Below are 12,373 nucleotides of genomic sequence, written 5' to 3'. Positions count from 1 at the left end.
CAAGATATATTTCCTGGCCACAGGAGGAATGAGTTCATTTCTCTCAGTTAATGACCGAAAGCCTAAGGGCCCTTGGTTTCACTTATTTTGTCCCTCAGTGGAGTGCAAGTAAAAGATCTCCAGAGTTCAGACCCTTGCTTATTGCGCAGTTAAACAAGCCTAGGCAGCTCTTGCTCCAGCTTCCAAACCTGCCGACAAGCAGTCACGATGATGGCTTGGGAGCATACCTTGGATTTCCTGTGGAGGGATAACATCATTTTCTTTTATTGGGGCAGGTGGATTGATTCCACCACAGATGTGTAGGTGAGATCACTACACCACGATTCACCATTTTTCTCCCTGTAGTTCAAGCAAAGCATTAAGATTTTAAGAACTGAATGGAATAGTTGTCCCAGTCCCAGAGGAACAGAGGGATTTAGGGTTTTAATCAAACCTCCTCTTGGTTCTGAAACTGGACCTTTTCTTCCAACCAATCCTTCAAGTTGTTGGACATCCAACTTCAGGTGATCAAGATCAGGATGAAATCTCTGAGGTCTCTCATCAACAGCATGGAGCAGTGCAAGTTCATGGTGTCCATGGACATCAAGGATGCAACTTGCACGTTCCAATCTGGGAGGGACCCCAGTGCCCCTCAGGTTTGCTGTACAGTCCCAGTATTTACTGTTTTGGGCCCTATCCTTCAGCTTGTCTACAGCACCGAGTGTGTTTACCAAGTTCATTGGCAGTCATGGTGGCCCAGGAGATGACTCTCATTCCCTAACTGGATGATCTGGTAATCAAGGCAGACCCTTGCTTGCTTCAGGTCTACAGGAGGCAACCCAGACTTTGAAATCTCACGGTTGGATTGACAACGGCAAGGAATCCAACCTGATTCCTTTCAAGCAGATGTCATTTTTGAGGCTGGTATTCTACACCCAATAGCAGAGGATGTTTCTGCCGGAGGACAAAACCTTCTCTTTACAGGGGCGGATGAAGTCACTCTTCGCTTTCAGACTAATATCTGTCCACTTCTGCATGAAGATGCTAGGCAAGATGGTCTCCACCATCGAGGAGGTACAGTTTTACATGGTTCCACTCGGTTCCAGAACTAACTCATTTTAAAGTAGAAGTTACCTTCAGCTGTCTACTCAATGCCAAAGACTGCCTCCAAGGGTGCGCCAACTGCTCCTTAGGTTTTTGGGGTGGGGGGGGAGGGAACAACCTCAACAGGGGTTGCTTAGTGACTATATGAGACTACACCACAGACACCAGACTTTGAGGCTGGGGGCAGTCATAATTCAGTACAATTTTCAGGACCTTTGGACTCCTGAGCAGTCCAAACTCCTGATGAAAGTGCTGGAACTCAGTGCGATTTTCAACTCCCTGATCAGAGCTCACACATTCCTTCGAGTAAGGGCAATAAAAATTCAGTTGACCAATGCCATTGTGGTGGCATATCTAAATCATCAGGGATGCAATCAAGAGTGCCCTGGCCAAGAGCGAGACTAACAGGTTCATACGTTAGGTGGAGCAAAACATTCCAGCCATTACTGCTGTGTTCATCTCTGGGGTAGAGAACTGGGAAGCAAAATTACTCAGCAGACAGGTTCTCCATCTTGGGAAATGGTCACATCATCCAAAAGTCTTCCAGCAGCTGGTGGACCAGTGGGGTGAACTAGATATTGATATGAAGACATCCCAGTTGAAACACAAGGTGGGTTGCTGCTGCTCCAGGTCAGAGATGCACAGGTGCCATGTCGCTACTCAGAATCATTGCTACTGCAGAAAAAGCAGGTGAAAATCCAGTGGGTGCTCGAGAAGGTAAAAAGAGAGGGTGTTGGGATATTTCTGGTGGCTGGCTCCAGACTGGCCAAGATGATTGAAGTGCATTGACCTTCTCTGCATGGCTTCTCTGGATGGGGGCTTGAGTCATCGTTCCTTGAATTTCCAGGTGTCAGCCTTTTCTATTTTCTTTTAAAGAAAACTAGTGCTTTTGTCGGAGGTGCAGATTTTCTTTTAAGGAGTGATGCATATGCAGCCTTCATACATCCTCCCGGTGGCTCTTTCCACACTCTGTATGTGATCAGGGCATTAAGAACCTATGTCCACAGGAGCAATGAAGTACTAACGGACAGTTGACCTCTTGGTCCTCTATGATGGCCACAAGAGGGGATGGTCGGCCTCTAAGCAGACCATTGGAAGGTGTAATACTTTGTTAATCTGACAGGTGTCCATTGGGACAGGACAGCCTCTTCTTGAAAATGTGAGGGCACATTGCAGTAGATCGATGGGTTCCTCTTGAACGGGGCTTCGGCAAATGTAGCTGTGTCGGGTGGCCACCTGGTCTTCGGTGCTCACTTTCACAAACTTTTACAGATTTAATACTTGTGTATCCAAAGATGCCAGATTCGGACTTAGGGTGCTGCGCAACTGCTGAGCATACCCCCACTTAGGAACCGCTTTCGGATGACCCTTGTGTCCCAGAGTCCCACATTAGGAAGAATGAGAAAATGGGATTTTTGTACTTGTGTTAAATTCTTTTCTCTCAGTTGAGTGGACACAGCACAGTATTTAATCTAAGTGATGGGAATATTTGCCAGAAGTCTTGAGAATAAAGACCTATTATCATAAATCTAAACAGGGACATTTATGGAAGCTGTTGTACAGGAAAAAGTGGTGGGATGTATAACAACCGGTCAGACATTTGCTTTTGTACTGTCAGACATTTGCATTAGAATCTGGATTTCCCATTGCAACATTTTTTCTAAGTGTTTGATATGTTGTATAATTACATTTTTAATAAAAATTGATACTATTTATTTTTATGTATTTTATGTGTTTTTGGTATTTTTTTTTCTTGGACTATAATTGTAAATTAATTTGACACGTAAAGTTTTTTGCTGCGTTTTAAATTGGTTTTCTTTATAGTTTCACCTAAGTATATTTAAAGAGCTACTAATTCTTTTATAGGAAGTATCAGTGGTGGCATTCGCTTGTACATGAAGGAATTAATTAACATTACACAGAAAGCCCTGCAATCTCCATCTTGGAAGATGAAAGCCCAGGGTGCTGCTGCCATAGCTTCCATTGCAAAGCAACAAACTGGGTCACTTGTTCCTCCACACTTGGGAATGGTGGTCAGCACTCTCCTGCAGGGTCTTCCAGGAAGGACGTGGGCTGGGAAGGTATGTACTTAACACCCTAAAATGTCTTTATGTCGGGGTAAGTGGTGTCGGTGTGTTAAACACTGTTATTTAGTACCCAACCCTAAGCTTAACTTTCCTGCCCCCTGTTGGTGATGTATAGATCTCTCCCCTCTTCTTCCTTGCTCTACCTCTTGTCAATGCCAAATAGGGACTTTTTATTAGTGTTGCCATACATAGGAGGTTGTTGGTTCTCGGGTTCTGCTTGGTCTTCACTAGATCCACATTGATGATCACTGGGTTTTTCTTTGCATTTTAACATATTGTCTTAATGTCTCTTAGGAACTAATGCGAGAAAAGTGCTATGCTTGGTTTTTGCCCTATCTTACCTTTGTTAGATGGCAACATCCACTATATGCTTTATGATATTGCTCACAGTATAGAAGGGAAAGCTTGATTGTTATGATTCTGTATTAAGAGACTGTCACATACAAGATATTCGCACTGAATTGTGCTGCTGGGTTACTTGAATCCACTAAGGAGGATCACAAACAATGGCACTCATGGCTCAGATGTGTTCTGTGAGCTTTTGATGTTTGCATCTTTATTTTCAAGGTATCTTTGTGTCGGTGGAGTACTCCACATTTTTGAGAATAATTAATGTTCTCTTTGCACAATGGTTTCTGCCAATCTGTTCTGTCAGGCAGACTTGGAAAATGATTCAAAACCATGCAAATGGTGGACAACGTTTAATTATTTGTGTGGAAGTTTCTTTACTTCTAAAATTTTGCTTTAAAATTATTTGTTTAAATGTTGGATTTTTATTTATTTTTTTATAACTGAAGGTATAAATGTTTTTCTTTCTTTTTTGGCTTAAAAAACATGGGTTAAGGAAGTGGCTGGTTCTCAGCTTTTTAAATTTACACTTTTCAAAAAGTTTCTGCCTCTTACTAGAGATCAAAATGACACTTAAAATTGGTGTTAATAGCTTTTCAGTCTCTGCATATGGACAACTTGATCTAGCTTGGCTTATCCATCCATTTTGTGATGGTCCTGGCAACCATTAAGCAAGCTTTACATATTACTGGATAAGCATCCTTCTATTGTCTCGCTGCCCATACTGGTGGAGTCCTAGTCATGGTAGCATGCTACCAGTTGCATATGTTCTTATGATTTCAGGGCGAATATTGTTTGTTTTAATCAAAAACAGCATCTAAAACACATTAAGCAGAAGTCTCTAAAATGGGCTTTCTTCCCTATATGTTGGGACATCCCCAGAATAATCTGTCTCCCATAAGGCTGCATTCCTACAACCACCCTGTTTATGATCGGCACTGCTTTTTAGTTGCATCCATTCTTTTATTAAAATGTGTACTAATTTTTACGTTTATTTTGCAGGAAGAGCTTTTAAAAGCTATTGGGACAGTGGTTTCAACTTGTAGGTAAGTACTACAAGGTTCACACATCATTGCTGCAATTTTTATATTGTCTGCTGTACACATTTAGGAAAATGATCATAATACTATTATTTAGTGTTTTTTGTAGTGTTGTCTGCAAAGTTTATTGCAGTACATTTCCTACTTGATTGCTCTGTAGTCAAAATGTAATATTTCCCAAAACTCAATAGTGCTGTTTAATTTCATGTGTGATTATCTAAAAAAAAATTTTGTTGTTGTTGCTCTTTAAAGTATGACTTGCATATTTATTTTCCACAGCGATCAGCTGAAGATACCAGCTCCTGAACAGCCCAGTGTAGATGATATTATTCAGGCTGTGTTAAAAGAATGCCGGAAAGAGAATGTCAAGTACAAGATAGTTGCACTGAAATGTGCTGCTGATGTGCTTGAATCCACAAAGGAGGATCGCTTCCAAGACATGGCAGATATCCTCTTTCCCCTGATAAAGAAGGTATAATTGTACATGGGCTTGGCATATTGAGAAAACATAGTTATGGTCTGAAATTATGTTTCACAACAATATCATTGACTATATGACAAGAACATCAGTATCCTAACATTTGTATACACGTTATCACTCTTCATAATCACTCATCACACACTGTGATTCATTCAGAAAGACGTAGAATTGCATCAAAAACATGTGTTTATGCTAATAACCCTGCAGCTGACTGGTAGATGACAAGACTCCCAGTGAATCCTAATAGGGGGGTGTTGCAGGATAGACCCCCTATGCCACCCTGTCTGTTGTTGCGGGGAACCGGCTGGGCTTACTGTGCCACCGTTCCCTTTCTTTCTCCCAAATGCGCCCTCTAACCGCAGTAGTAGGTGCTTAAGCTGCTGCCACCACCTCCACCTCACCGGCATCCAGAACCAGGTTCCTTCTGAGTAACTGTCGCTACTAGTTTACCCCCTTGCTGGTGCACCTGGGTTGGTACCCCTGACCTCTTCCTATAGATCAGGGTTGTTGTGGATGGATTCCCCCTGGCCTATCACACTGGCCAGAGCTGCTGGGTAGCGGGTAGAGTGGTGGTTCTGGATGCTGGGTCCAAACCTCAGGACAGTCAGGAACGGATTGAGTTGAGTCTACTCTGTAGGTCACAGGAATTTCAGGATGAAAGAAGTTGTCGGGCAGGTCTTTGAAGCAAGTGATGTTTATTTGCTCAAATGTCCTGATCAGTACAGTTCACACTGGTTTAAGGTGCCAGTGATCTAGCGGTCAGAAGAAAAGAGAATGGTGCATTTCAGTACAACCGATGCTGTTTTTTATACAGTTTTGGACACAGCCTCACAGGGTAAACCAGCTCCATGAAGTCTGAGTTATTTTTAGTATCTGGATGCTATAGGTTTCCCCAAACATGGATTTAAATGCAATTGATGCCTAACAAAATTTACACTTATCTGTGATATCCTACATCATGTGCTGTTTACAATGTTAGGTTTCATGTCTGTCTAACAAGACCAGCACACAGGTAACAATCCAGTGCCGGGCCTTCAGTCAAAGCAGGCATTTGACACTTCACATCAAAAGACTTTAGCAGGCATTTCCTGCTATCCGCGAAACAGACTCCCTCCCCACATATGCCTAATTGGAGATTTCCTCTAGCAAAGTTACAAAACCCCAAACAAGACACATCCATACAGAACACATCCCAATGTAACACAATAAGTGCATTTGCAATTATACATTGGTGCCTGCACCAATAATTGAACTACATTTTGCCAATAAATTATTTTTACATGATCTAGCCACAAATAAGTTATTTCTAAGTGATCCAGCCACGGGAATTCTATCGTCTGAGGAGTGCCTCCCAGAAGGGTTGCAGGGGCGCTCCATGGCGATGTAACATCTCACATTTCTCCTCGCACACTATAGAGGTGCGCTGGAAAAGCTGTGATGTTGGGGTACCATAGAAAGTCTTCAGAATACCTTATATTCTTACTACTGATTTATACCCAAAATTACTGATATGCCAAATGTATTTCCTTTTCATCCAATCTGGATCTGCAAACATGAGGATATAGAAGCCAATGCTAGAGCTAGACACTTAGGATTTAGCAACTTGGAAGAAAAGCCACTCACCACTATAGCCTCTCACCTATGCTGCTATAGTTTTAATGTTTTTTTTTTTTTTATCTTTTAGTATGTCTGTGTATCTTTTTGTAAAAGATTACGGCGGTACCAGGTTTCCACTAAGGGAGGATCTTTTTTTTTTTCAGGTACCCATCTTTGGAACATCCCAATGAGTACAGTGTCTCTCAGTTTGGAAGAAAGAGAATAGGGGATTTTTGAACTTGAGTTAAATCTATTTCTCTGATTCCATCTGGTCCACACTGTGTTCCCTCCTTTTACGCTGGTTGGTTTGGTTACTTGGTTCTAATGTTATAGTTGTGGAATGTATGCTTTCTTGTTCTTTCTTTGGGCTTTGTTAGTTATTAACTGAAGCAGCATAGGTGACAGCCTATAGAAGGAAGGGTCTTTTCTTGAAAGTTGTTAACTCCTAAGTGTGCAGCTCCAGGTTTGGCCTCTATCCCCATGGTTACAGTGTACCCCTGAAGGAGTCTACTTTACACCACCAAAGACTGTTTCAGTATATGTATGATTTTATTTTCTAAACATGATCTAAAATTACGTCTCTCATTGCTATTGTTATCTATTCAGACTTCTCTTGAAACTGTGGGGGCTCGGTCACCGAAGGATGAAGAAGATGAGAATGAGAAAACAAAAGAACTTCAGACAGAGTCTCTGGTGTGTGCCTTCTCAACTCTAGGCAAGGCCTGGCCCCGGAATCCTGACACACAGCGTAAGTTAAACCAGTATTCCAGACCATAAGTCTGTGTTTTTCTACAGCTAGACAAAAAGCATAAGTGTTTGTGAAAGAGTCATATTTTTGATATGATGATATATGTAAGCAACATGTACTTTAAATTGTATACATTTGCTTGTCATTTTTATGATATGATAGGTTGCTTCCGGCTTGAGGTGTGCAAGCTGATGTGTGAAAGGCTAAAACTCAGCACGTGGAAGGTCCAGAATGTTGTCCTTCAATCCATGAATGCATATTTCAGGGGGTAAGTTTGGTCACTGCAAAGCTAAATATTACAGTTATAAACATTTGCTTATCTTACCTATTTTTACCACTTCAATTTCCCAACGAAGGGACGCAATTGACACCAATATAGTTAGACATTACTTAAGTGTGTCATTGGCTCTCTTGACAGAAAAAAATAGTTGTACAAAATATCAGATAAGCCAAATTTTTATTAAATTGTGCAGCCTTTGCAGAAAATATCACTTTGAAAATACTATTACTTTTGTGATGATTCAGACCTTGTATCTTTTCAAAGTGAATGCAATTTGCATTTTTTTCTAAACGGAAATTGTACACACACACACAAGTGGATCTGAAGAAACTTTTCCATTTTGAATACGGATATATGTATCCTCTGCCTATACGGCAGACAGAGACAACATACTGCATGATACGCACAATGATTATATGCAAAATAAAGACCCATCTGAATGCATGGAAAAACTTATATATTAAATATATTGGTGCCTGTCAATAATCATCCGAAAAATACATTTCTCTTTCATCCAGTCTGGGGGACACTGCTTACCATGGGTTGTGGAGGGGAGCTGGCACCTAGCTAGTTAACTTTAGCACTGCTGACAGACCCCTCCCCTCTACAATCCCCCCGCCTCTTCCTCCTCAGTTTTTTTTAGGTGCCCATGGAGTTGGGCAGTGTTTTAGCTTACTGCATATTTTTTTTTTTTTAAATTTTACTTTATTTTATTTATTACTTTTACATGTGGCAGAACTGGAGTGTGTTCTATTATAGAGAACACACACGCAGCACAGCAGCGCAGGCACTATCCTGTCAAATGAGAGCCAGAGGGAGAGAAGAATAAGGGTACCTGGATTGTGAGTGACAAGCGGTCACTAACCGGCGCTGCCACTGCAGGCATAGAGCGCCGGTTATCGGAGATCACAGATGCCGGTGGCCATTTTGGATCCGCGGTGGAGAGAGGAGAAACAATGAAGGGGGCCATACCAAGATCCCCCCTCATACATAGGACGGGGCATTGGGTACTAACCGCTGCGGAGACCTCAGCTCTGGAGGTCTCCACTACTCTGCCACATATCCATTTTTATTTTTTTACCTAACATGAGGAAATAAAGAGAGACGGCATATTAGAGAGGGGGGAGCTAAAACATATAGAGCTCCCCCCGCTCTCCTGAGAGAAGTGGACTAGCCCGGTCTGGCGCCAAGCAGAAGCCCGGGAAAAGGACACAGACCAGAGGGAGCAGGCACCAGAACACTGCTGATGAACTTCTCCCCTGTTTGGCCTATGGGCTAAGTATCTGACTCTTTTATATACACAATTTTATTGATTTTTGCTGTTTACAGAGTGGGCTAGTAGAGGTTATATTGTAGTTCTTCTACCTGCCAGGATATTATATTGTGTTTTAATGTAGTACAAGTACAACTTTTATACAAGATTAGTTGATTACTTGTTTCTCACACTATTCTCTCTACAGTGTCTCTCTCCTCCTCTATAACAGCTAAATTTTCAATTTAAGTCTGTGTGTTTGGTGTGCCGCCTTTTATAAAATGACAGATAAAGGAAAGGGCCCTATAGCAAAATATTTCACATGCTCAAAATGTAATGTTAAACTACCTTGTGGGCAGAAAGACCCGTTGGCGCTCTGCTCTGTTTGCGAAGCAGGGGTCCCCTCTGCGCAAACCCAGCATATTACAGCCCCACTGACGGAGGAACCGGCCTGGATGGCCTCCCTGACACAGTCGGATTCTTCCTTAGCACAGATGGTTTTACAATCTAATCAGTTGCTATGTAGTGTGGCAGCCTCCGTAGTTAATAATGCTAATTCTCCTGTGGGCCTCCCGGCTACCTCAGGTTCTATGGGAACGTCTATTCCAGGACCTTCCTCAGTGATTACGGACCAGGCCCCTGTTACCACAGAACCAGCATAGTCCGCAACATTTATTAAGGGTTTGGATAAACTAAACCAGTTACTTGAATCCCCAAACATCCCGCCTGCTAAAAGAAAGCGGCCTAGATCTGATAATACCCTTATGGTCCTTTCAGACTCTGAGGGGTTTTCAGAAGAGGAGGGGGAAATAAATTCTGATCCTGAGCAGGTTCAACCTTTGGAACAGGAAGAAAACACTAAAAGCCATTTTATTGAGGATTTGGTTTTAGCGGTAAGAGAGGCGTTGGACCTCCCAGAACCGGAGGATCCTACTCCTAGAGACAGAAGTCTCTTTAAGAAGGCCAAAAGGAAGGCTTCCCGTTTTCCCCCTTCTGTAGAACTCAGAGATATTGCAGAGGGAGCCTGGAAACAGCCTGATAGAAGGTTCTCTGTTCCCAGAAGGTTCTCTTCCCTGTATCCATTGCAGGATGAAGATGTGGCTCGCTGGGAGAGTATTCCAAAAGTGGATATTCCAATAGCCCGTTTAGCAAAACATACTTTATTACCAGCCCCAGGTTCAGCAACTCTGCAGGATCTCAATGATCGCAGAGTGGAATCCCAGCTGAAATCTATATTTGTGGCTGCGGGTTCTTCCTTTAGACCCACATTTGCTTCAGCTTGGGTTGCTAGAGCCATGGAAGCATGGGCAGACCAACTGGCAGAGGCCTTACAGGACTCTGATTTACTTCCCCTGGCTTTGCATTTGAAAGAAGCATCGGATTACCTTTATGAGGCGGCCCAGAACACAGCGTCTGTATCCTCCTCTATTCAAGCTGCATCTATTTCAGCAAGAAGGACATTATGGCTGAAATCCTGGGAAGGAGATGCGGAATCAAAAAAGTTAGTTGAGACCATTCCCTTTTCAGCAGCAGGTTTGTTCGGCCTGGAATTGGATACTATGATCTCACAGGCAACAGGTGACTCTAGTAGGAGCCGGAACCCTCGGGTCAGCTCCTTTCGTCAGCCCTTTCGGGGGACCTCCTTGCCTAGAGGACAGTCCTTTAGAGGTAGACAACCTAATGCTTGAGGCTCCTCTGTCAGGGGAAGATCCTCGTTTGCAGCTAGGCGCCAGGCCTCCAAGACCCAGGAGAAGCCTGCGTCTTGACGACCACTCTATTCTGCAGGAGGGGGCACCAGTGGGGGGACGTCTGTCTTTGTTTCAGGAACAGTGGGCAGCATCCTCTCAAGATTCGGGGCATTATATCAAAGGGGTACATGATAGACCTGCTGGGCCCAGCACCACATCGTTTCTTCATACCCCACTACCCCGAGATCCATCAAGAAGACAGGCGATACAGGATTGTGTCGCCTCTCTTCTCTTGCAAAAAGTCATCTGCAGGGTCCCAGACGACCAGAAGGGACAAGGGTTTTATTCAAATCTGTTTCTGGTCAAGAAGCCAGACGGCTCCTTTCGGCCCATCCTAAACCTAAAGAACCTCAATGTGCACTTACGGGTGGACAAATTTCGGATGGAATCCCTGAGGTCGGTGATAAACAGTTTAGAGAAGGATCAGTTTATGGCGTCCATAGACATAAAAGACGCATACTCCACGTTCCCATTTGGAGCGACCATCAGTCTCTCCTAAGATTCATAGTGGGGTCCTCCCACTATCAGTTTCGGGCTCTCCCCTTCGGCCTCTCCACAGCGCTGAGGGTTTTCACGAAGATCATGTCAGTGATGGCAGCATGTCTTCACCTACAAGGAGTTCAGGTCGTGCCTTATTTGGATGATCTGCTCATCAAATCTTCCTCAGAGAATGGCTTACGTCATCACTTATCCCTCACCCTGGCGGTTCTCGAGGGCCATGGATGGCTGATAAACTTAAAGAAATCCCAGATGGTTCCTTGTCAACGCATGGTTTTCCTAGTGCTCATCATGGACACCAGCCAGCAGAAGGTGTTCCTGCCTGCCGAGAAGATCGGTTCAATACAGAGGATTACAACTCAGGTCTTGTCTTATCCGAGCCCCTCAATACACTTGTGCATGCGGCTGCTGGGAAAGATGGTGGCCTCCTTCGAGACTATCCCCTTCGGTCGAGCTCATTTTTGATGTTTTCAGTGGGATCTGCTGACAAAATGGTCAGGATCCAACCTACACTTGGATCTCCAGAGGATCTCTCTGTCTCCGAGGGCGAGATAATCGCTCCAGTGGTGGCTGATTCAAGAACACTTGGCGGTGGGCAGATCCTTTGCTCCATGGTCATGGATCATAGCCACAACAGACGCCAGCCTGAGAGGTTGGGGGGCAGTAGTCCTGCTCCTCAGGCTCCAAGGGCCCTGGTCACTACAGGAATTATCCCTATCAATCAACACGTTGGAGTTGAAGGCAATTCTTTTAGCTCTTCGGGGGGCCCAGAGTCTCCTTCAGGGCCACCCCGTTAGAGTTCAATCCGACAATGCCACGGCCGTGGCATATGTCAACAGACAGGGAGGAACCAGGAGTGCAGCCGCAATGCAGGTTGCAGCTCAGATATTCCTTTGGGCAGAACAGTACGTTCCAGCAATATCAGCGGTGTTTATTTCAGGAATAAAAAATTGGGAGGCAGATTACCTTAGTCGCAATGCGATGATGCCAGGGGAGTGGTCCCTCCACCCGGAAGTATTTCAGTCTCTAGTTCAGAGGTGGGGTCTTCCGGATGTAGATCTCATGGCCTCCAGACACAACAGGAAAGTTCCCAGGTTTTGCGCAAGGGCAAGAGATCCCTTAGCAATAGCGGTGAACGTGATGTCCATGTCATGGGAATTCAGGCTGGGTTATCGATTTCCCCCGATTCCCATGCTTCCCAGAGTACTCGGA

At 43.9% G+C, this 12,373-nt stretch overlaps 1 protein-coding gene across 1 annotated transcript in view; it reads left to right on the top strand.

The window, feature by feature from the left end:
* Positions 1-12,373, top strand: part of ECPAS (Ecm29 proteasome adaptor and scaffold) — a 114,243-nt gene that overhangs the window by 85,528 nt on the left and 16,342 nt on the right. The window contains exons 42-46 of the mRNA XM_075210942.1: positions 2,950-3,164; positions 4,521-4,564; positions 4,838-5,030; positions 7,242-7,383; positions 7,546-7,651. Coding sequence (XP_075067043.1) covers positions 2,950-3,164; positions 4,521-4,564; positions 4,838-5,030; positions 7,242-7,383; positions 7,546-7,651 — 700 coding nt within the window. The remainder of the gene's footprint in view (positions 1-2,949; positions 3,165-4,520; positions 4,565-4,837; positions 5,031-7,241; positions 7,384-7,545; positions 7,652-12,373) is intronic.

Source organism: Mixophyes fleayi, chromosome 1, assembly GCF_038048845.1.
Source record: "Mixophyes fleayi isolate aMixFle1 chromosome 1, aMixFle1.hap1, whole genome shotgun sequence".
NCBI classification, from domain to species: Eukaryota; Metazoa; Chordata; class Amphibia; order Anura; family Limnodynastidae; genus Mixophyes; species Mixophyes fleayi.
This window is presented reverse-complemented; position numbering and strand designations above follow the sequence as displayed.